This window comes from Apus apus, chromosome 15, assembly GCF_020740795.1.
Source record: "Apus apus isolate bApuApu2 chromosome 15, bApuApu2.pri.cur, whole genome shotgun sequence".
Classification (NCBI taxonomy): Eukaryota; Metazoa; Chordata; class Aves; order Apodiformes; family Apodidae; genus Apus; species Apus apus.
Window position 1 is genome coordinate 14,341,405 of NC_067296.1, and position 23,356 is coordinate 14,364,760.

Consider the following 23,356-nt stretch of genomic DNA (forward strand, 5'->3'; position numbering starts at 1 on the left):
TTCAGGAAAACAAGATTAAGTTCACTGTAAAATTCAGCGCTGCTGCCTCTTATTCATCTACCCAGCTAAAACCACACGCAGGGTGACAAGAACAAAGTCTATGACACTACCAAAAGCATATCTGCAAGAAAGTAGGACAAACATTATGAGCTGATTTCCTTCCATCAGTGATTGCAAACTCGGCTGCAGCAGACACAGCTCAGCTACCCTGGGGAGTTGAACTGAAAAAAAGTCCCAAGAAGGAGAAGTAGATCTATTTTTTCTTTTCAATGATGAAAAGTGAAAGCCTTGTAACAGCCAGTCAACAGCACTGAGTCTGCCCTAAGACCATGGGATGCAACTAGTGGATTTCAAGGCATGGAGCAGGCACAAGGTCTCACCCACTTCGCTCATGTTTCTGCAGCAGGAAGGAGAGGTTTCAGGGCCAGGCTCCTCTGGGGGCATTTTGTTTGGAAAGGAACAGCTACATCCCTACATGCCAGGCCCAAGTGGCACAAAACTTGGATGCACACTTCTAATTACAGTGCTGGTCACCTCTCCTGTGCTGGAGTGGCTTTTGAGAAAATATAATTGTAAAACCTGAGGAAGAGACCTGCCTGCTCACCCCATGAGGCTCTGATCCAGCGTGACACCAGTTCAGCATTTTTTCCCTTCCTGCCCTCCCAGGGTGGCTGGAGATGCTCCTGCTGGGCAGTGACGCTGCTCTCTGCAGAAGCCAAGAAACAGCCAGAGATGTTCTGCAGAGACCCAGGTGCTGCAGCTGGGGGAAGCCAGAACCCGAAGTGCAGGGTGGGGGTACAGAGGAGATGTGTTTGCTCCACAGTCCCTGCCTGCCACAGCGGTTTCCTCGTCACAAAGTCAGCAGCTTTACCTCGTTTCAGGATTACACAGACACCGTTTCAGTGGCCACGCTCACCTGCAGCCAGGAGCTCAGCACTTCCCCCAGAGCTGTTCCACACACAAGCAAAAACTCTAGTCCCCCTCTCCACAGAGCAACTGGACATTTTTCTGGTGAAAAAAACCACTTTCCCCCCCACCTCTGACCTCAGCAATTCCCTCACCACGACGGCACTGGTTCCACTCAGCCTCATAGGTTGCCCACAGCGCTGCCAAGCTCCAGCACCTCTTCTCCCTTTCGCAGCCCAGATGTTTGCAGAGCACCAAGGGGCAGGAAGCTGGCAGCACCTGCAGCCCCCTGCAAGTTTAACCCAGCTGCTGCTTCCCCACGCAGGGAATCCTGCCTGTCCAGCCCCGCGGCTGCAGCAGCATCTCGGGCAACGCTGCACTTCCCATCCAGACCAGGGGGTCTGAGGTGTTTTTCAGCCCCCGGTTCAGCTGCAGATCCCTCCCTTGCCAGGCAAGAAAGCAACCACTTACTTTGCAGAACCTGAAGAGCTGATGAGCGAGGAGCAGGGTCTGGTCACACTCCCTTCCTTGCCAGCCAGAACTGCTCTTCTCTCGATCCCACGAAGTTCTTCCTCATCAGGGGCTTCCAGACGTTTCAAACATCTCACTCCGAGCTCTGCCGCTCCTCCTCAGCCCCTCGTGGAGCAGCCAGCTCTGGGCAGACACCAGCAGCACCCACCGCAGCCCGTTTCCTGCCCCGCAGGGGTGGCTCCTTCACCCAGTGACGGGCTGGGTCCCTCCCAGCGGGGCTGCAGCAGCACCCAGCACCCCCAGCCCCGCTCCCTTCCCGCCCTGCTGGTTTGGGTGCCAGCTCCCTTGCCCCAAGGGAATTGCAGGGAAAGAATGGTGGCCACAGATCATCATTACCTTGCAAATGAACGACGCCTCACAAGCACAGAGGGGAAAAATTAAAACCACCTTTATTCACCGGGGACGTGAACTGTCTTGGGTGGAGCCATCGGAACAGGAGCCTGGCAAGTGAGAGCTGGAAACCCGCAAGGGAAAGGCAAAATAGGACTTCGCCAAGACACAGGGTGATACACCCCATTCTTCAAGAGAGGATGATGTGAAATAGTGTGAGAGCACAAAACAAATCCAGGGAATTTGTCTGCCCAGCTCAGCTCCCCAGCCACGGGCAGCGAGCACCCGCAAGTCGGGCACATTCATCCTTGTCACCACTCAAGTGAGGGAAACAAGAAGCCACTTGTGAGGGAAGAGCACTGAGTGACCATTGTCAAACCCTCCAGTGAAGCCCCAGTAAGTGGAGAACACACATTCAGAACAATGAAGACAGTGCAGCCAAGTTTGTCAGGAAGTGATGGATGCAAAGTGCTCAGGGCAGCCCTCACCACCTTCCCAACACTGTGCCCACCCCAGAGCATCCAAGTGCTTTCCAGGAGGAAAGTCACCCGTCACCACCATGTCTCCTGAAGATGTTTATCTTGTTCATCTCTGCTGCTGCTCTGTTTCTGGGGTGTGTCTGCAGCCATGCCAGGTCCCACATGACTTGAACAGCTCTGATGGTATCTCCTGCAGCCTTAGACTTTCTGGTTAGTTTGGCAGCCTGACCCTGCCCGGGCTGAAGCTTTGGAAGTTTTCTTACGAACAGATAAGAAAGGTGGTACTAAAGGAGCAAAACTTTTCATTATGAAAATGACTCACACAATAAAAGGAATCTAATTTCTTAAAAGAAAATGTGTCCTTACCACACTGGCATGAGATCACCAACCTTTTTTTTTTTTTTTTTTGGTAAAAAATGCGCAAGTCCCACCAGAAACACTGATGAAACAACTGTCTCCTCTGGGGCAAGGACTGGCTGCTGCCAACACAGAACACCACCCAGGGGAGAAGACATCCCTCCTGCCCAGGAACTGCCCATGCTGCAGGGAAGGGCCCTGGGCTGGCTGGGCCTGCTGGCAGCAGAGCCTGAAGCTCCTCCTGAGCTCTGTGCTCCTCTGGAGCACAACCTGGGCCTGGATCTGGGTCCTGGGGTTTTTAAATAAAAGGAGCTGTGTTGAGTGAGCCACCTCGGGCAGAGAAACTTCAGTAATGATGGCAAAACTCAGGAGATTCCCTGTGGAGTTGGCAGGAGGTTTGAGATCTATTACTCTGCTGCCTTATCCCCCCAGCTCTGGCACTCAATTGAGGAGCCACCAGCTTCCTGTGCCAGGCCAGGGAGTAGGGCTCTGGCATGTCCCAGGGACACTCCTTTAGTCAAAAGGGGTGAAATCTGATGCCCAAGATCCCCAGCACCCACCTCCAAGCTGCCACTTTTCCATCTATCCATGACACAAGGGCCACAGGAACCTGCTCCCCGGAAACCAGAGCTCTCAGACAACCCCAAGGCACACACCATGAGGCAAGGAGCAGCTGAGGCCTGGGTTGCTCTGGCCCAGTATGAGGCTGCTCTGTGTTGCTGGAGATGCTGGGGACCCTGCCTCCCCTTCAGCTCCTCAGTTGGCTGCAAGCACAAGCCACAGCTGCTGGCAGGATGTGGGGCTGCCTGAGCCCCTCCTCAGCTGCTTCCTTGCCACCAGTATCACCACCTGAGCAGCCACAGCCTGGATGGAGGTGCTGCCACAGCGACAGCCAAGGGAAGGAGTGTGCAAGAGAGCAGAGAATTGTGTTTCTTGTAGCTGGTCCTCACACAGGTCAGGCTCAGTGAAGCCTTTCAGGGCTGGTGGGCGAGCACTTCTGCCCCAAGTGCCGAATTTTAGAAGCTGCTACTGCTTCTCAGCCCAGTTTTCAGGCTGGGCAGCCCAAAGCCCAGAGGAGCAGGATGGCTCACCCTGGCTCTGAGGCCACGAGCACCAGGGCTGGCTGGAAGGACAATCACTGCACTCAAATGTCCTTCTCAGAGACTAGAATTCGGTCATCTTCTTGTGCGTTTCTGCTTTCTTCTGCTCCCGCTGCAGAGAGGCCTCCTGGGCCTGCAGCTGCCCCAGCTGTTGGTGGGCACTGGCCAGCTTCTCCTTCAGCTGAGCTGCAGCAACGCTGTGCCTGAAAGCAGAGAGCAAACATGGCAGTGCCATCCTGCAGAAGATCAAAGCCTTGCCCCCACCCCAGGAGGATTCACCCTTTTCTGTGGCATTAGTGCAAATGCCCTGCTGAAAGCCAGAAGAACCTGATGCTCAGCAGTACCTGGGCTAGAAAGTGTCCTCCCGTGGTGCTCTACAGCAAAGCTGCAGAGATAGAAAGGACCCCAGCACCTCCCCTCAGAGAGCTCCTCTCTTCACCACAGCCTGAGTTCCAGCCAAAGGACCCTGGACACATCTGCCAGTGTCCCAGCTGATCTGGAGCACACACTAAAGTCTCTCTCCTCCACTTCCCCTTAGGTCTCGTGCAGATATTTCACATGATCTTCCCACACCTCATTTCAAGGCCACCCCTTCCCAAGAACCCTCAGTTCCTCCTGCAGTCCCACAGGGAATGTTTTCCTACCGCCCGACGTTGCGTGCCAGGGCCTGCTGGATCCCCCTGATATTCCTCTGCGTCTGCTCGATCTTCTCCATGGTCTGGAAGAGACGGACACTCAGGGCCTTCTTGGTGCTCTTGCTGGCACGGTAGATCTCCTTGCTGCTCCTCTGGGGCAGGGCCATCCCTCCAGCCTTCTCCCCAGAGCTCTTCCCTCGCAGTTTCTCGTTCAGGAAGTCAAACACGTTGTGCCGGGGGCGGTGGCTGCCCCCGGGGCGCTGCCCGGAGCCGCTTCCCTTCCCTCTGCACTTCCCTGGCTTCCCTGGGTCCAGCTTCCCCAGCCTCTTCTTCTGCAGCACCTCCACACACTGGTCGAGGGACTTCCCTCGAGGAAGTACCACGGCCTGCACCGGCTCCACTCGGCCCTCAGAATTCTTCCCTAGCCCTGAGGAGAGACACCCAGAGGTCCCTGCAGGTGGTGACAGCCCCGCTGGACTCGCCTCCCACCACAAGCTCCCGCTGACAGTCACAACCCTGGGACAACCCAGCAGGCTTTGAGGTACCCAGTGCTGTGGCCACCATCCCAGGGCAGCAGCACCGGCCGTGGCACAACAGAGGCTGATGCTACACCAGGAGTTTCCTCCAGCAGAGGACACAGATAAATCCCCCCCTCGAGGCCACGGTCAGGCTGGTTTCTGTGGAACCAGGCCTGCAGCCCCAGCTGCTTCCCAGAACTGGTTTGGTGTCTGTGGGAACAGCAGAGACAGAAGAAAGGAGCAGACTGGCCTCCCACAGCCCCCAAGGCTCCTCACAATTTGTGTGGGGAGCAGCGAGTTCAGCAGGCTTTGAAGTCTGCATCCAGAGCCAGGAGATGCTGGAACCAGACTTCAGAAGCTCCAAAGATCAGTTCCTCTGGTCCTTTGAACATCTCCTACCATGGTTCCCACGGCTTTAATCGTGGACCTGATCATGGCTCCAGATGCCTCCCATTTTTTTGCTATTACCATGGAGGGGCTGGAGCACACACAGGTCTGTACTCCCAGCAAACAAGTTACCCCTTCCTGCCTCCTGCCAGAGCTGGGATTCCTCACACAGCCCCAGCCTCAAACAGGCCCTTCAGCCCAGAACACTTGGAGCTTCATCCATGATCTTGCCTTTCTTAACCAGCTTTAGGATGCACTGGGGCAGCCAGGCTCCCACAGCACCAAGATCCCTCTTTCTCTTACCTTTCCCAAACTCGTATCCCATCTGCATGAGCAGCTTGGAGCCGATGCCGCGGGTGTGGGCTTCCCAGCCCCCGAAGGAGGAGCTGCAGGCAGGAGCCCACTCCCCGCTCCCCGCGCCTCCCGAATCGATCACTGGGGCACAAAGAGAAGAACCAGTGTGAGGCAGGAACAAACCCCCAGGGAAAACCCTCCTCGGGGGCAGCCCAGGCAGCCTGAACACCCCTGGGGAGGCAGCACAAGGACTTCTCCACCGTTCAGCTGCACAGGGAGGCACTTCCATCTCACCTGCTTTGGAGCACAAACCATCCGGCAGTTTCAAGCAGAATCCCCCAGAAGTCTTTATGCTCCCTCTCCTTCCTTCCAGGATGGTGATGCAGACTGACCAACACCCTCCCAGTACAAGCTGGCACAGTGGCATGGAACACTCTGTGCCTCCAGCTCATCTCTCTGGCATGAGGCTCCTCCAGGCCCCAACGCCAGTTTTGTGTTATTAGGATCCAACCACCTCAACGTAAACAGCCCGGGGACACAACTTTATCCCTGTGATGTGACTGGGGCACCAGCATGGGGACAGTGCTGCCTCCTGTGACACCTCAAAGAAGTCACTTGGACTCTCCCCACGTCCCTTTCAGTGGGAGACCAGGGCACAGCTGTTCTGGTGACCTCAGGGAGGCACTGGAAGGTCTCACACTCCTGTGTGATGGAGCTACATGGACCCCCCCAGAGATGAGGAAATCTCCAGATCCACGTATGAGCTCAACTCAGCCCCACGAGGAACACACTCCGAGCTTGGCACTCAGCTCTGAAATATCACATGCACTTCTCCCATGTGTTGGAAGTTCCCATGGAAACCTCCAACCTTCGTTAGCCCAGTAATTTGCATAAAACAAATACCCTGGTTTGCAGGTGGAACATAACAGCTCATTAACACTCTGTTTTTCAGCAACTCATTAAGAGATGAGGTTCACCAGAGGGGAGACACTTCCAGTGAGAGCTCCAGGAGAGCAACTCAGCAGATCCCAGAGGAGGCAGACCTGGCTCACACCATTCCCTGGCTCACACCAATCCCACTCTCTTACCTTTGGCATAACCAGAGTCATCCACACTGTCCTCATCAGACTGATCAGACTCAGCCCCCTCCTCCCTGCGCAGGGGGGGGATGACACTGTCCCCTTCCACAACTGCTTCCTTGAGGAGCAGGGAATCAAACTTCACTGTGTAGTAACCACTGTCTATGTCTGCAGGAGGAAAAACAAGGACAAGAGTTCCAGGGAGTCTTTGCAGCTGGCAAAGGGCTTCCTGAAGTGGAGTTAGGAGACGGGAGAAGGGGGAGGCCCAAGGGACACGTGCTTTGAAAAAATCCTGGTTTCAGTTTGTGCTGGAGATTTGTCTGGGAGAGAGAAGCAGCCCCTGTGGTGAAAAGCTGTTTCCACAGCACCTGTGCTCATACTTAGAAGTTTATTCCCAACCCTGAAGAAGGGTGGGCTGCAGAAATGGAACTACAGAGAAGCTGGATTTGTTCCCCTCTGACATGGCAGCCAAAGAGAGATGGGAAGAGCCTGAGCCCCCCCAGGACAGGGTCAGCCTGTCCCACAGCTGATGGCCAGGGCTGGCTCCCCTGGGTTTTGTTTCCACAAGAGCACATCATTGCAATTCTAACCTAACAAATCCCTGCCATCCTGCCTCTTCCCTTCCCATGCAGGTCACAGGGCCTCCTCCTCTCTGCACTCCTGCTCCTGTGTCTGCTTTTAGCCTCACACTCCCCCTTCCCAGCCTGTTCCCCTCCCAAGCCTGACACAGCTCAGCCCGTTTATCCCAGCCACATCATTAACATTTCTCCATCATTAACATCTTTCAATCATTCACCAAAACAGCCAGGTTGCAGATTCCCCCAGGACCTGCTGCCCAGGGAGCCTGGCAGAGCTGTCCCCAGACTCACCCACGATCCGGGCCGTGTACCAGATCCCGTCGCTGTGCTTGGCCAGGCAGGATGAACCCACCCCCAGAGCCCCCAGGTCGGGCTCCTGGAAGGGCTGAAGTTCCTCTATGGAGACCACCTGGCCATGGGAAAACCTGCCAGGGAAAGAGGAAGTGGAATTATCTCTACCTCACCTGAGCAGCCTTAAATAAAAACCCCTTCTCTCCCTGCAGGACGCGCAGAGGAGCCGTCGCAGGATGGATCCCTCATGAGGGAAGTTGCACTAATTCAATTAGACCAGTTATTAATTTTTCACCTTAAACACGTTTGTTAGGCCAGGTGACACAGGACACACCCCACAGCATGAAGCTCTCCCTGCTGGTGACACCTCCAGCACAAAAGTTCACAGCTCCTCTGGGAGAAGCAGGATCTCCAGGCTGGGCCAACCCCCTGCTCCAAGCACAAGGTCAGGCTGCTCAGGCCTTATCCAGGGAACTCCTGGATAACCTCTCCATGCCACTGGAATGTGAGCCATCACACAGCCTCAGTGTTCTTTGGTTAGTCATGGAGCCACCCAATGGATTGTGGAGAACCTCTGCAGGCTTCCCAGGGGATTTTCCACTCCAGTTTTCAGCATGAGCTGAGGGAACCAGCCAAGCTGATGCCCCTGCTCACCAGAACGTTCTAAAACATAAAGGCAAGATTCCACTGGGCAAAAAGGCCACACAGGGTGCTTCCAGAGGTTTATCCCTCTGGAGGATGAGGTCAGTGGCTACAGAAAGGACACCAGTCCCCCCTCCCCCTTTTTCCTGTGTTTACCGACAGTTCTCCTTAAATCTGCACTTGTCATCCAAGAAGAAGGGACAGGGCTTCAGGGCCTTGTGGGTGGGGTAGAGGTACAGCACCCGGACCCCTGGGCTGCCATCTTCCAACTCCTCTGTCCCCACAATCATGGCATTGTGGTACTCCAGGGTCCCCCAAGAACTGTAGTAGGGGGCTTTAACCTTCATCCCACTCAGTTCCTCCTCCTCCTCCTCTTTGTCAGACTCCTCCTCTTCACTGTGCTTTGATTCATCTTTGTCACCAGTTTCTCCATCTCCCTTGGATGGTGCCTCATCGTTCTCAGCTAAAGGCTCCTCCTCAGCTCCAAGCTCAGCAATGGCCTCCCTAAAGGCAGCATACTCCTCATCGTGGGCAGAGCTGCTGGGCTTGGTGTCCTGCTCCGAGGAGGGGGCATCTGTATCTAAAGTAGCCAGCAGTTTGCTCTTCTTCACAGCCACCAGGCTGGACTCGGTCAGCTCTATCAGCTGCTTTAAATCCTCCTGCAACTGAATCAAGTCCGAGTGCTGGGAGGGGTCCAGGCCCGCCCCCAGCGCCAGCTCCACCTGCTGCAGCTGGGCGGTGTAGGCCCGGATGGCCTCCTCCAGACTCTCCTCATCCATCACCAGCACAACGAAGGGCTGTTTAACTGCGGCCTTCCCGGGAACTCAGAACATATTCGAAGAGTTTACTGAAGTCGTGCACCTTTACGGGTAGCAAGTCCTTGTCCGCAGGAGGGACCATCTATCCTGCCGTCCCTCTTCTTCCCTCAGAAGCAGCCAGGCGATGCTCCTGCAGCGAGAAGGCAGCGAAAGGCGATGAGAGAGGCCGGGCCGGGCCCTGCCCTGCCCTGCCCAGCTCCCCCCGCCACGGCGCCCGCTCCAGCCTCCCGGGCCCCCGCCCGGCACCGCTGTCCCCGCAGCCTGAGCTCACTCAGCGCGCCCGCTCCGCCCCGGGGCCGGCATCAACCCCCGGACCTGCCGCCCCACTCACCCCTCAGCTCCCCCTGCCCCGACCCACCGCCGCCATCACACCCCGCCGACTTCCGCTCCCCAGCGCGGCCACTTCCGGCTTCTCTAGCCAACGCCTCACGCCACACCCCCCCTTCCCTGCTACTGCGCCTGCGCTTTCGGGTCCCCGGCAGCCCGCGGCGCTAAGCCTTCTGGGAGCTGTAGTCCGCCCCGCCCTCCTCTCCCGGCCCCGCAGCGCACCTGGACTACATTTCCCAGAGCGCCGCGCGGGGGATGGCGCCGCGGGCCGCTGCCGCCGGGGAGCTGCGGAGCGCGGGGTGACGCGGGGTGTCTGCGGGACCGGTGAGGGCCGCGGCTCCGTCCCGTGCCTGCGGGGGGCGGCAGGAGCCGCGGCGGGGGCTGCGGGACACGGCTGGGCTTGGGGCGGGCCCGCGAGCTGCCTGCGGCCCCGCGTCCCGGGCCTGGCTCCGGGCCGGGAGGGGGAAATGGCGCAGGGAGGCGGTTTTCCTTCCCCCCCCGCCCTGTCAGGCTGTGCCAGGGGAGGGTCCGGGCCTTGAGGTTGTCTTTGCATCTGACCGGGAGAGTTGTTGCCCTGCTCTGTGAGTCAGCTGCAGCTCTTGGCAGCAACGCTTCTGGCACCTTGGCAAACCTGTGGTTTGTGCCGAGTTCCAGCACGGAGCAGGTGCGGGGTTCCGCAGGTGGCGGCGCGGAGCGGGCTCAGCCTGGTGCTTTTGGCTCGGTAGCTGACGGGTCTGGTCTTGGTGGCGTTGTTAGATGAGGAAATATTTGTGTGGTGAATACCGTAAGAGAGGAGTGTTGCTAAACAAGTCTTAAAAGGGGGTTCATGCACCTTTAAGATGCACTGCACACAGTTTGGCCATTAAAGATCCCATGTTATGGGGTCAGGAACAAGGAGGGAGGGAGTCTCCTCTACATCCTTCCTCAAAATACCTCACCTGTGCATTTGTATGAAGGTGACTTCGTTTTCTGTGGGTCTTCTGTGCACCCCAGCAGCTCTGCTTCAGGCCCCAAAGCAGACAGGGTCGTTCTCAAGTGAGGGTTGAGTTTTCTGTGGATCCTGGGCAGGGTGTCCAGAAGCTCTTTGGAAGAGCACCCCTCACTTTTGGGCATTTCATAACTGGATCTTGAGCTCTTTGCCTGATCTCTCCTGGATCCGTGACCTGTCCTGGGATTGCCTAAATACCAGGGGGGCTGATAAAAAAAAAAAAAAATCAGATCATTTATTGAGTTGTTTGGTGTTGGGGAACAACTCGCCTTGTGGAATGGGAGGCCTGTGGAGGGGACCTGTTTGCTGATGATGCCCTGGTGTTTGTGGCAGGAGCAGGATGTACACTCTGCTGTCCGGGCTCTACAAATACATGTTCCAGAGGGATGAGTACTGCATCCTGATCCTCGGGTTGGACAATGCTGGGAAAACTGTAAGTGCTGGTAACTACCTGCTGTGTGGAGGGCACACAGAGTTCTGAACACCCCTTAAAGCTTCCAACAGGTCGATCTTCCTTTGGCAGTTTTGTGAGTTGTTCCAGTGATATCACAGCCAAAGAATCAACTTGTCCCTCTTCCTTGAGTTCAGCACAAGGTTTCAGGGCTGTAGCTGAGGCCTTGGTAATCTCACAATCCCCTTTGATCCCTTCTTTCCTAGCTAAAATAGGGAACAAGAAGAGTGGTTTGTTCCAAGTTTAGGTAGGGCAAGTGTCTATTGGAGCAGAAATGAAGAGGCAGGTTTGGCTCAGGATGACCCAGGAAAATATTTGAGAATAAATACTTTGACTTCTTCCTTTTCAGACCTTCCTTGAACAAACTAAAACCCGATTTAACAAGAACTACAAAGGGATGAGTTTGTCCAAAATCACAACCACTGTAGGCTTAAACAGTAAGTAAACCTGCTGGGGACTTTTTCAGCTTTCCTGCACAATTAGACAACAGCTGGTCCTTATTATATCATTAATATTTGTTAATATTATTAATATTGAAGACCTGACAAGGGCAAAATAGTCCGTGGCAGCAGAGCTCTTGTCTCCCAGCTCACCTTGTCTTTTTGTAAGAGAATAAAATAGACTTACTGAGTTTTTGAGGAAAAAGCCCTCAAGTCTTAACAAACCAAGTCTCCCATTTCAGTTCCAGATTTTACTCAGGTTCCTTTGTGGGCCTGATTCTGAAATGATTTGCCCTGACAGGGCTGGGTCTGACAGCACTGCTCACTCCTTGGGGAGGTCAGATTCTGGGCTTGAAAGTAGCTGCTGGATGTGATTGTTTTTACTTCCAGAAGGCTGTTCTACCCCACAGTTCCTGGGGGATGTGCAGGTGTTGGTGCTCCAGAGAACACCTTGAATTTTCATTGGGTTGTTTTTTCCTTCCTTCCCTCTAGTTGGTACTATTGATGTTGGCAAAACTCGGCTGATGTTCTGGGATCTTGGAGGACAGGAGGAGCTGCAGTCCCTGTGGGACAAGGTTGGAGATGTTTTGTTTGTTTTTTTTTTTTTTGTCTTTTGGTGAAATGTTTTTGTCTCCTTTAGCATTTATCAGTACAGTCATTTAGTAATCACACAGGCTAATTGGTAACCCCAGTATTTAGCATCAACAGATGTTAAATCCAGATGTTGAATACAGAGATTCAATTATATAATGCAAGGTTAGTGAAAATAATGCTTAATATTTGCATTATTGTTATAGACAGCAATTACCAACCCCTGTCTGAGGGCTGTGGCAGCAGAGATGAGCATTTTGGGGCACAGAGCAGCTTTTTACTTGCAGTATTCAGCCCTTCTGGGTGCCACTGCTCTTCTCTCAGACATACACTGTGGAAACAGCTGCCTCCAACTGGTTGATCACTTCCTTCTGCATCCAAACTTTACCAAATTTAAACAAAATAAATCAGGAAGAGGAACAAGTGTTCCTAGTGGATAGACCAGTGTCTGTCTTCCCTTTCAGTATTATGCTGAATCCCACGGCGTGATCTATGTGATTGACTCCACGGATGAGGAGAGGCTCTCAGAATCTAAAAGAGCTTTTGGTGAGTAGGTTTGTGTGGGGATCCCCTGATGTCCTGTGGCACAGTCCTCATCCCTGTCAGGTCTGTTCCCAGTCCCTGTGTCACCTGCTGCTGACACATCTGCAGTCCTTACACCCTTGTTTGTTGAAGCCTGTCTGGGCTGTAGCACAGAACTCGCTCCCACTGCCTGAAAGAGCCTTGGATTTATTTTTGTGCTCATGCTAATGGTTCTGGAATTGTAATTCTACCTTTATCACTTTGTTAATTCTCAGTAACATGCTTGTTGGTTAAAATAATTTTGGGGGTTTGACCTGGAAAAGAATTCTGTGGAGAAAATAGACCTGAGAAGTGGTATCCAATGAAACTGTGATGCAAGAAGGAACCTCTTGCTTCCTCCTTGTGTCCAGATGGTCTGTGCCAGGCATTGGCACAGCTTTGTCTTCCAGAACTGGCTGAACCTCTGCTTTTGTTTCTGTGCTTTATAGAGAAGATGATTACCAGTGAAGCTCTGGAGGGGGTTCCCATTCTGGTGCTGGCCAACAAGCAGGATGTGGAGGTAAGATTATTGCAGATTTACTTCTTAAGTGAGCAGAAAATGGAAAGGTGAGCTCTGCATTTGTGTTAAATGTATTTCCCATTCCTGGGCTGATCCTGCTGCTGGAAATAATTGCTTTGAGTTGAGCTTTAATTCTTTCCTTTCTCCTCCAACCTTTTCAAGTGGCATAAGTGAGCTCCCTACAGGCACATCCATCTCAGCTGTTTTGAGCTGTTCATGTAAACAGAACAGACTGTAGCTATGGTGGGTCTGTCTTGTACCATGACTTGGTATCTTGATACTGTTTTTTCCTGTTTATTCAGAAAAAAAAATAAAAATGTTCAGTGCACTTTGTTTATGCTGCTGTGATGTTGCCCAGGAACTGCATGAGAAATGTGAGTGAAGCAATATCATCCCTTCCCCACAGCCAGATAAGATCTGCTCAATGAAACCCTCTGTTTGTCCTAGAGCATTCCATCAATGACAGCAGGGAATGCCAAGGAATGCTTTTCCATGACAGTGTCCTTTAAAATCTTTCCAGTGTATCCAGAATTGCCAAACTCTTGTTTGTGTTTGATCAGCCAGTGGGCACCACGGTGGGACTGTTCGGGGCACTCCGTATCTCCCCCGCTGTGGAAAAAGTGCCTGAAGTCCTCTTGGTTTCCTGCTTCCCATGCCTTGTGTCTGGAATTCCAGCTCTGCAGTTTGAGTGGTTAATCTCTAGATGGAGCCAGAGACTTTCAGTAGAGTTTGCCACCCCTAGTGGCTGTTGTCAGTCTGACAGACTGCAAATATCCCGACCCCTGCCCTGGACTTTACACCTGTCCCGGTGATTTTGCTTTCGGGAAATACTTGGCACTTCCATAGAAACCACTGTGGCCTTAGGAGAGGATTTGGTTTCACTTCAGGGGTACAACACGAGTGTTTTGGAGGATCGTAAGATTATCTAGTCACAGAAATAAAAGACATGGAGTTCCACTTAGAGACAGGGTGAGCCTGAGACAGGATTCCTGACCTCTGGTCCTGACTTGGCTGTGATCTCGGGTGTGGGGGGAAATTGACTGGTTTTTCTGTGTGGAAACCATCATGTGAGCTCTGGTGTTTCCATGCAAGACCTCAGCTTTGCAGCAGGGAGCAGGCTGCACTCTTGCCTTCAGCTGCTGAGGAACAGACTCTGCAGTGACCTGGAAAGCTGCTCCAGTTTTCCTTGGGGCTGTGTCTGTGGATTGTGCTGTGGGTTACTGCAAACTCCAGCTCCTCTGTCACCCTCCCCAGACTGAAGACAAGTGATTGAACCACTGGGCTTCTTCACAGGACTAGGTGAGGTGTTTGGAGCAGAGTTGCAAGAGAAAAGCCATGAGTGACTCCTGGTCCCTTCCAGAGGGCTGGAATTCTAGTGGAGTTGGAAACCTCTGGAAGATTGATCGTGGTAGAGATTTTTCTGCTCTGGATCTCCAGACATGTAACTGCAGTGGGGAATTCCCACCCCTCTGTGCTTAATGTGCATAAGGGAGGATAACTGATACCTTAACCTTGCTGCTATTTTTGGATGGCAGTTAATTAATTCTGATTAATTATGTCTTTAAAGACTTGTGGTGAAATATATCACTTATATATGGTTATTTTCCTTTAAAGTTTACATTCCTCACAGTGAGCTAGCAACAGTTCTGACTCAAGGCCTGACATTGCATGAAGTCTAGGAACTGTTTGACCTTCATGCTAAATTCCTTGGAGGAAAGAATTCCACTGTGAATAAGCACCACTGCTCTTGGGTAAATTGCATCCCCTCAGCACTGCCAAGCACGAGGGGAGTTTGGTCTTATCAGGAGCTGAAGCAGAGTCACAGACTGTAAGATAATCCTGTGTTGTCAGCACATTAGAATGATTCAGATCTTTAAATTGTTTTGTTTTGTACCAGGAGAATATTTTAGTTTTGTAGCAGCCTCTGTGTTCAGCAGGGTCTTCAAAACAGACTGATTTTATAATGAATTAGAAGACAGGGTCAAATGTGATGTGGGAGGGAGTTTGTTTTATTTTTTAAAGGAACTTTGTTGGAGATTTGTGTCTAATGTAGAAGAACTCTTGTGGACTCCCTTTCGAGCCAGGATGTCACTTCTGGAGGAATTGGGCAGGTTTGTTTCCCTGCTGTTTCATGCAGAAGAAACTGCAAAGCAGGAAGTGCTGTTTGCTGGTTGGATGTGACTGCAGCTGCTGGAAGGCTCATAAAAGGTGTTTCTGAGCTGCACACTGAAATGTTGAAACCTGGGGGCAGAGTCACAGAATAGTTTGGGGTGGAAGGGACCTTTGAAGGCCATCTGGATCAGTTTGGAACACTATTAAAAATACTAGAAGAACTGAGCTAAAAAAATAGTCCATGAAAATAACCACTTATTTTCTGATGTCTTTGTCAGGAAGACTTTCCTTCCTAATCTTACGATAAGTTTTCAAGTCTCCAGGGGGTTGAAAAGCCTCCTCCTGTCCTGAGGGGAGTCATGGGGAGCAGCAGCATGGATTTGAAGACTCTCAGTGTTGTGTTTTCCACACAGCTGTTAGAAAACAGGCTCTCTGCATGACAGCCCTTCTGATTTCCAACTGCAGAATGACCACAGCTGCCCTTCTTAGTTTTACTTTAAAGAAGGTTGAGTTTAAATTTAAAATAAGCTTGTAAAAAAACATAGTGCAGAACATAAGTTAGACTTTTTATTAAATTGGTTGGTTAGGGTTTTTATTAAGTAGTTTTAATTTGGCTATTAGATTAGTTGTAGCTAGGTTATGAAATAGTTTTACCCAGGCTATTGAACAGTTCTAGTGGGGCTGTCAGATAGTCCAGAGAGGCTCTTCACCTTTGCTTATATATTTTTGAGTTCCCTTGTGCTGCTCAATGGCCCTCAGGTGGCTGAAGAGCCTGTCCTTCAGGTTTTATCCTGATGGGAGGCTAAGCAGCTGCAGTGACTTTTCTGCAGTGGATTTGGCAATCAGATAAAGACTCCACAATCCAATTCTTTCTAAAACAACCACTCAAGCTTTTCTGCAGGTGACTCCAGAAATGGAACTTTGCTGCTTCCTTTGTTCCCAGGTGGGCCATTCCCCACTCTGAGTTTGGCAGTGCTGTTCTGAACTCTTCATAAAAGGCATTTGGTTGTGCATGTGGGTCAGTCCTGCCTAGACTAGGCCTTGAGGAGCTGGTTTGGAGAGCATTCTTTTGGGGAAGTTCAGCTAGAAATAGGATTTGTCGAGTTGTGTGAGTTTCCTCTGAAGAGTGTGGTAGATAACATCACTCCAGAAAGGTCATCTGTGGATCTTATTATTGTAACAGGGACACTGTTTATGTGATAACAAATTCAGCTTCCCTAGTTTGCTCTTGGTTTATGTGGTTTCCATTGAGAAAACAAACACATCTGTAAACAAATATGTGGTAATGGAGATGGGGAGATGGAAAAGAGGGGAACTCAGAAGCCACAGCTGACATTTTGTGCCGAGCATGAGAAGCTCAGAAGCTCCTTGCAGGGGTGATGGGGAATGTGCCTCATCCTCTGCTGGGAGACCAGATTGCCAGATCATGGCTTCCCCCTGGACACTAGAACAAGGCTTCTCTGCTGGTGCTGTCCCCTTTGCTGTGTTCCTGTCCTTCACCCCAAGAGCAGAAAGCCATTCCTCAGCACGGGGGTAGTGCTGTGATGCAGCAACATCCTGCTGGAAACTCCACTGGGGCAAAGTCTCCCCAGACTGATGCAGGTTTCCATGGAGCAGTGGCTGGGCAGCTTTGTGGAACATAGGGCAGGCCATGATTGTACCAGAGAGTCAGAAAGGGAAGTGACTGTAGTGGGGAAAGCATGACTACAGCAGTTGGAAGCTGCACTGGGAAAGGTGGACTTGTCAAAGATGGGCAAGGGGAAGGAGGGTGGGTCTGTGCCACTGGATGTGTGCAGATGTGCTGGTGGGTTGGGGGAGTGCATTGCCCCAGGGCTTGCACAGGCTGGTGCACGTAGAACAAAGCACAGCATGGCTGTGCTCTACACTGTTATTTCCTGCCTTAAACACCTCATTTTAAGATATATTATCACTCAGAAAAGAGACATCATGACCCTGTGACATTTAGCTGTATTTCAAGAAAGGTTCACTGGGTTTCAGTTGCCTTGGGATTCAACCTCCTTGCTGTCAAGTCTCATTTACTGACAGTAACAACATGAAAAATAGCTCAAAGTACTGACCTGCAGCTCTTCTTCCTCCCCAGCTCTTGGGTAATTGGCTTTTCTGGAGCTTTGGCTGAAACCAGGGGCAGTTGGACCTGCCTCTCTGCTTTGGCAGGGAACTTCACACCAAAACTGAAGCACCATCCTCTACAAACTTGTAGAGAATGACTGGTATGACTTCTGATATGAATCCCAACTTCCAAGTCTAGTCTGACTCCCTCTAAAGTTAGTATTGGAATTTTTTAACTGTATTTAACTACTTCTCCTGTGGGTGACATCTGCTGCAGGCTTCCCACTGGGTAGAGATCCTGAAGTAGGTTGTTAGGGCTTTGGTGCAGTAAAGTAAGTCACATTTCTGCATACAGTTTCCAGCTCATTCATTGCAACTACAAGTTTGAAATGTGACTCAGGTGGTGAGAAGGCACAGTCATGAATGGTTGCACAACTGATGGATGTTAGGCCCTTCACAGTGGAAAATCACAGCCCTGGATTCAAGGGCACTGGGTGAATTGGGTGTCATTAAACCCCTCTCAAGCCTTTTCTCAAGATCTCTTTTTATTTATAAGCGCTGAAACCTGCTTATATGTCACACGGTCATCCCCACTGTAGTTTCCTGTATTTCATTTCTCCAGAACCAGTATTTGGCAGAATGGATGGCTGGTCTCATGAATTCCCACCTTTCTGCTAAGTTAAGGCCCAGGATTGTAGAAGACTGAATTCCTGTTTGCAGGTAGCCTGTTCTTTCAGGGTGCACATCCACTTGGGCTAATCCTCAGGACTCATAAGGGTCCAATTTGGGTACATACCTGTCCAAAATGTCTTTGTGAAGAGAGGAACACAGCTGGGCTTGTGGCCAGCTGGAGTGCTTAAATGGCTTGTCCAAGGCTCCTGAGGAAAAAGTGAGCACTGAGATGAGATGAGGATTTAAAGGCTGATCATTTTTCCTGTACTGGATTCGTGTGTTCAGGGAGGAGGATGTGAGTCTAGACTTCAGCAGGGTTTGCTTCTCTTGTCTTGGTAACTCTAGGAACAAAGTTTTGGTGGTAACACTATGGTTTATGTCAGGAAAGCAATTCACTGGTTTATTTGGATGTTTGTGCTTTTGTGTGTTTTGAAACCACTTCCTAGCAACCTGAGCGAAGTGCAAGACCCGGTGGTGAGCAGGGACAAAGTGACATTAGGCTCTGGGCTGCCTTCAGTGCTGGCAGCATTTTCTCCTGCCTGTAAAGTGCAAACAAGAGCAGAGCAGCCATAGCTTTGGTGGCAAGGGATATTCTGAGAACCTGGGATAAACCGCATCCAGGCCATTTTCTGAGAATGTGTGTGCAGGGAGACATGGTCCAGGCCATGGGCAGAGTCTGGGATTCTGGGATCCTGGCAGGTACACCATTTCAACAGGGTTTGGGAGTAGATGAGCTCCTATGGTCTGGCAGACAGAACTGGAGTGATGGTTGGGGCAGGGGGGAAGGAGTATCCCAAGGCTGTGCTGGTTTTGCTCATTTTCATGGCTCTGTGCTTGGAAGTGCACACCCCGAGGGTCAGGGAGGTGTGGCAATGTGTGTCTGCTGGCTGAAACAGCTGCTTCTGTGGTGAAAAAAGAATATGTCCACTTTGTTTTTGGAGTGTGAAGAAATGAATTTGTGCCATCCCAACTGGTGCAGGACTGTGGATGTGGTGGGATTCATTCTGGAAGAAGGTCACCACCTCTTGGAGCACAGAAAGCAAACTTCTTTGGTTTCCCTTGCAGACTTGTCTGTCAATACCTGACATCAAGACAGCCTTTAGTGACTGCATTAACAAAATTGGGAAGAGAGACTGCCTGACACAAGCCTGCTCTGCTCTTACTGGGTAAGTGTGAGGGTGGTTTGGTGGCCTGACCAGCTGCAGGGTGTCACCCAGGCAGAGGATTTAGGATCTAATATCACCTAAAGGGAGCTGAGCTTGTTTCCCAGCACTGACAGGTAGCTGCTGGTGAACCCTGGACCTGCACCAGGTCAGTAACTTAGTTTGTAAATCCCACCTATGAAACATGGAAATGTGCTGGTGGCTGAGAGCAAAAGGACTTGGAAGCATTTGGAGCTGTAGGTTCTTGTCCTCTTATCACCCCATCTCCAGACACAGTAATCTCTGCAGTCTCTGGCCAGCTGCAGCTCCTGCCTTTTATGTAAGAAGTCAGTGGAGGATTTAGCTGTTTCTGAACTGCCAGAGAAGAGTGGAGTCCCATCACTGGTGCTGTCATTGTTCTCTTGCCTTCCCATTTTCCTGGCGTGCAGCTGGGCTTGCTAACAGAGATAATGTGACAATCTGCAGGAGTGTTCTTGGGGCACCTGTGGCTTAAGATACAGCAACTAGAACAGACCAGAATTTGAGAGACTGAGATTCTCCTTCAGGCCCCCACAGCTGCAGGCTGTGACCTTGACCAACCCACTAGATTTTTGGTATCTTAGCACTGCAAGTGCACTTTGAGTCCTGCAGTACTTTGGTTACACTTTCTGTTCTCTGGGTGGAAAGTGTCACTTGGCATAAGTCAGAAGGACTGTTCCAGATGGCTTAAAATGCTCCTGTCTGATCTTCTGCCTGTACTGGATCCAGGGCTCTGAGATTCTCTTTTTTTCATCTAGCAAGAAAACTGGATTGTTATACAAGCTGCTGCAAAGGATAAAAAAGGCTTCTCAAACCATGAGAAAAATCTCAGTTGTCTGCATTGCTAAGAATCAAATGTCATCGAGCTCATGAATGACCACAGGAACAATGGTTGGGCACTGACTGGAAGAGAAGGATTAGTTAATAGTCTTATGAAATGCAGCCTTTTCAGTAGCTGTGGGTTTCCTACAAACAATTCTATTTTCGATCTGTGGAATTTCCTTGCAAAATTTCAGTTTGAGTTTGCACTAGAAAGAAAATAAATTGTGGAAGTGCTGGCTGGGCAGAGCAGGGATGTGGTGATGTGCTCAGGAGCCCCAGCACAGACCACTGCAGATGGTTGGAGCCAGGACTTGGAAGATCTGATACAGCTAGCCTGAGGCTTGTGGAAAAAGAACCTCAAACCAGCTGACTATCAGGTGGTTTGATGCTTTTTCATCGCAAGGTTTCCACAGAGTTGATGACTAAATTTGGGTGATAGGCTTGTAGGGACACCAGAAGAATGAAGGCTGGAGTTTATGTGCTGAAGTAAAAAAAAATTGATCCCCCTTGTCTGTGTGTGTGTGTAAGAGGTGAGCACAGAGAGGCCAACAAGTAACTGCAGGGCAGAGCCCTTCACTTGTGCTTGTAAGGGCTCAGTTTAGGGGCTGCGTGGGCTGTGTTTTTGTTCTTGGTTGTTAGTGGTTTCGTCTCCTTGTTAAAACTTGTCTGCTTTTCTTCTTCCCTTAGCAAAGGAGTGAACGAGGGGATTGAATGGATGGTGAAGTGTGTGGTGAGGAATATCCACCGGCCCCCGCGGAAGAAGGACATCACGTAAGGAATTCCAGCTCAGCCAAGGAACGGACAGTCTGTTTCCACACAGCTTTGTGTTCTTTTTAAAGAAGGTGGTCCACTGGATTCCTATTACACCTGATTCTTTCCTAAGTTTGGAGACAAACATTCTCTTTCTGTGTCTAAAAACCTGGAGCAAAGGATTCCAAATGGATGGGGGGTGGGAGTCTCTTACACTAAGTATTAAGTTGGCCTGAGCGCCTGGCTGCAGTGGCAATCTGCACTCTGCTGCAGAGGCCAGGGATGGCCTTTCCTGCTGTGTTACTTTGTGATTCTTCATTTGCTAGTCAGGCCAGAGGCCAGTGCCATGAAGGAGCTCCTGGAGGAACTGCTGCAGGAACTGTGCAGGTGAGGATGAAAAGGGAGGGAGAGCCTGGGCAGTGGCTGTCCCTTCTAAATGAGAAGACACTTTGCTGCTCCAGCCCCATGGTCACTGTAGGTGGTGTTACTGGCCCTGTTATGCTGCTGTTTATATAATGGGGAGAGACAGTGTTGATTATAACTCGATTTTTCAGTTGGGATATTGGTTTGTAACTTGTACCTGTGGCAAAGGCAGCAGCTGCTGGGTGGCACACTGTTGGAAAGGGGTAGTTTGACTAGGCCCTGAGCTCCAGCAGCACTGCCCTGCTCTGCCTGCTAGTCTCTGCTGTGCATCCTCTTTAATCCTAAGAGTAATTGGCATCTTCTGTAACCACAAGGAACCCAGGCCCCCTCTGTGACCTTTCTAGGCTGAATGCTGAACCTCCAGGCAGGGAGAAGTCAGCATGCAATAAAGCTTCCTACTTCTTTGAACTCCTCTTCCTAAGGCAGTTGATGTTCAGAAATGGTGGTACTTGGTCCTCTAGTTTTTTTGAAATGCAAGAAAGAACAGGAAGGCAGCTCTCAAAGTCAAATAGTTCCCGCTTCTTAGGGAGCCCACCCAGCTAGTAATTCTGCTGACATATCTCTGACATTGCCCCAAATTTCTCTCTTTTCACATCTAGTTCACAGTGGTTTGGCAGGGGATGTTCTTCACGTGTTGTAGTTACTCCTGGCACTGGTGACCATTTTGTGCTGGTCGCTGGGTACATGATTCAAGTTCTTTCAGCAATTTGGACAGCAGGATGTGTTCAACAAGATGTTATTTGGCAGCTGGGAAAGAACTTTCTGCTACATTTTCTGCATGTGAGTCCTAGCAGATTGTTTTTTAATAACATCATTCATTCCTTCAATGTATCAAAGTGTGAGGGCAGCTGGGCCATGTCATCAGGCACTAAATCAGTGGAAATCATTGCATGTTGGGAAGCAGAGTTTTACTTCTCAGCTCTGCTAGGAGAGGAGAGGGCTGTCAGGGAAGAGATCACATCCCTTTCAATCACTTGCTGGTGCTAGAAGAGGTGCTGAGTTTGGATTTGCATGGTGCCAGTGTCAGTGCCACACCCCAGCAGGAGATCCAATTCAGACACCAGGGATTTTGTTCAGCTCCTTTAGACCTAATGACCCAGCTCTGCTTTCACTCTGGATGCAGAGGAGCCCTGGAGGATCACTCACCTGCTGTACCAAGTGGCACTTTCTCCAAGTGCTGCATGTGATGTAGGGCTGAGGGTTTCAGGTGTGCAGCAGAGCTGGAGGCCCAGTGGCCACTGGTGACAGGGGCAGGCTCTGCCTGGCCAGCTGTGGCAGCCTGGGTGTTCTCAGGGAGCCTTTGTGGGCCTGGCTCTTGTTTCAGTTGGCAGGGTTTGTGCTAACAAACTGCAAATACAAAACAGTAACTGGTGGACAAAGGTGCCTTGTTGAGAGACAAAACACTTTAGTCAAGTAACTTAAAATATCTGTTTAATGGGACATGAGGGGTTTTCCAAGCTTTCCACATACTCTCCTCAGATCTCTTTCTATTTGCTAGGAGACTAGGGAGGAAAAAACAGTTTGGAGCTCGAGGCCATAGCTGTTCTCACAAGTTTCTAGACACAAAGGCTGCTTTGTGGCACACAGCAGCAGGAGGCCTTTAATTAAAGCAAACATTTTGACTTCAGAATTCCATCTTCTCAAGGGTGGGAGAGTCACCCAGAAAGATGCAGCAGCTGTGGTGTGTATGAGCCTGCTGTGTCCACAGAGCACCAGGGAGGACTTCTCTGAAACTGGCAGCGAAAAGTTTGAGGGGATTCAGAGTTACCTGCCAGAGCAGTGATCTGGTGGGCACACGGAGGCAGCTCCTTGGCTCCCCACGTTGTTCTGGAAAAGAGTTTTGTCATCAGGTTTTTCCACAACTGCAGATAAAGGGCACTTACCTCACCCTGCTGAAAGCTTCCCTGGCGCTGGGGGGGCCAAGCAGGTTAGCAGGCCACAGCCCCCCCTGCCCCTCCAGCCAAAGTGAGGACGTTTCTGAGTAGGTCAAACCTCTCCATGTTTTCAGATTTTTGACACCTGTGAGGAGCCCTGTTTTGCCCAGGCCAGTTCACAGCAATTCATTCCTCTGAAGAGCTGCTTTATCTTCCCCGGGCAAGACAGATTCGTCATCCACACTTAACAATTACTCTCCTTTACCCTGGGATAAAGCTGTGGTTAATAATCCTTAGTTGTTCTTTCCTTATTTGAGCATTGGCAGAGGAGGAACTTTCTCTCACCCATCTGGAATTTCGCTGCTATGCAAACCTTTGTGAGCTGGTAGCAGAGGGAGGCAAGAGCACTCCTCTCAAAGAAAGCCCCAAACCCACTTCTAATGCTTTAGGGCACTTGATGGATTGCAATGCTGTCCATGTGGTGGCAATTTACCTTCATTTGGAACTGTGGGAGGACACAGAGTAGCCAGGTTACAGCACTTGCTGCTGATGCTCCCTCATCCCATCTGGGTGCACAGCCATGGTGACGTGCCAGCCTTGCTGCCAGGGCCTGATGGTGGCTTCTCAGT

At 51.0% G+C, this 23,356-nt stretch overlaps 2 protein-coding genes across 2 annotated transcripts; one reads left to right on the forward strand and one right to left on the reverse strand.

Annotated features, from left to right (window-relative positions):
• Positions 1-1,803: 1,803 nt before the first annotated feature.
• On the reverse strand, positions 1,804-9,338 carry ZGPAT (zinc finger CCCH-type and G-patch domain containing). Its single transcript, XM_051632744.1, has 7 exons — positions 9,304-9,338; positions 8,284-9,075; positions 7,486-7,619; positions 6,626-6,784; positions 5,547-5,678; positions 4,348-4,765; positions 1,804-3,906 (listed from the first exon to the last, which is right to left on the reverse strand). Exons 2-7 carry the CDS (start codon positions 8,904-8,906, stop codon positions 3,768-3,770), a joined length of 1,605 nt encoding a protein of 534 aa, XP_051488704.1. The 5' UTR covers positions 8,907-9,075; positions 9,304-9,338; the 3' UTR covers positions 1,804-3,767.
• Positions 9,339-9,524: 186 nt separating this feature from the next.
• Positions 9,525-21,261, forward strand: ARFRP1 (ADP ribosylation factor related protein 1). Its single transcript, XM_051632771.1, has 8 exons — positions 9,525-9,596; positions 10,594-10,693; positions 11,061-11,148; positions 11,644-11,726; positions 12,207-12,288; positions 12,753-12,823; positions 18,743-18,843; positions 20,368-21,261. Exons 2-8 carry the CDS (start codon positions 10,601-10,603, stop codon positions 20,453-20,455), a joined length of 606 nt encoding a protein of 201 aa, XP_051488731.1. The 5' UTR covers positions 9,525-9,596; positions 10,594-10,600; the 3' UTR covers positions 20,456-21,261.
• The last annotated feature ends 2,095 nt before the right edge of the window (positions 21,262-23,356 follow it).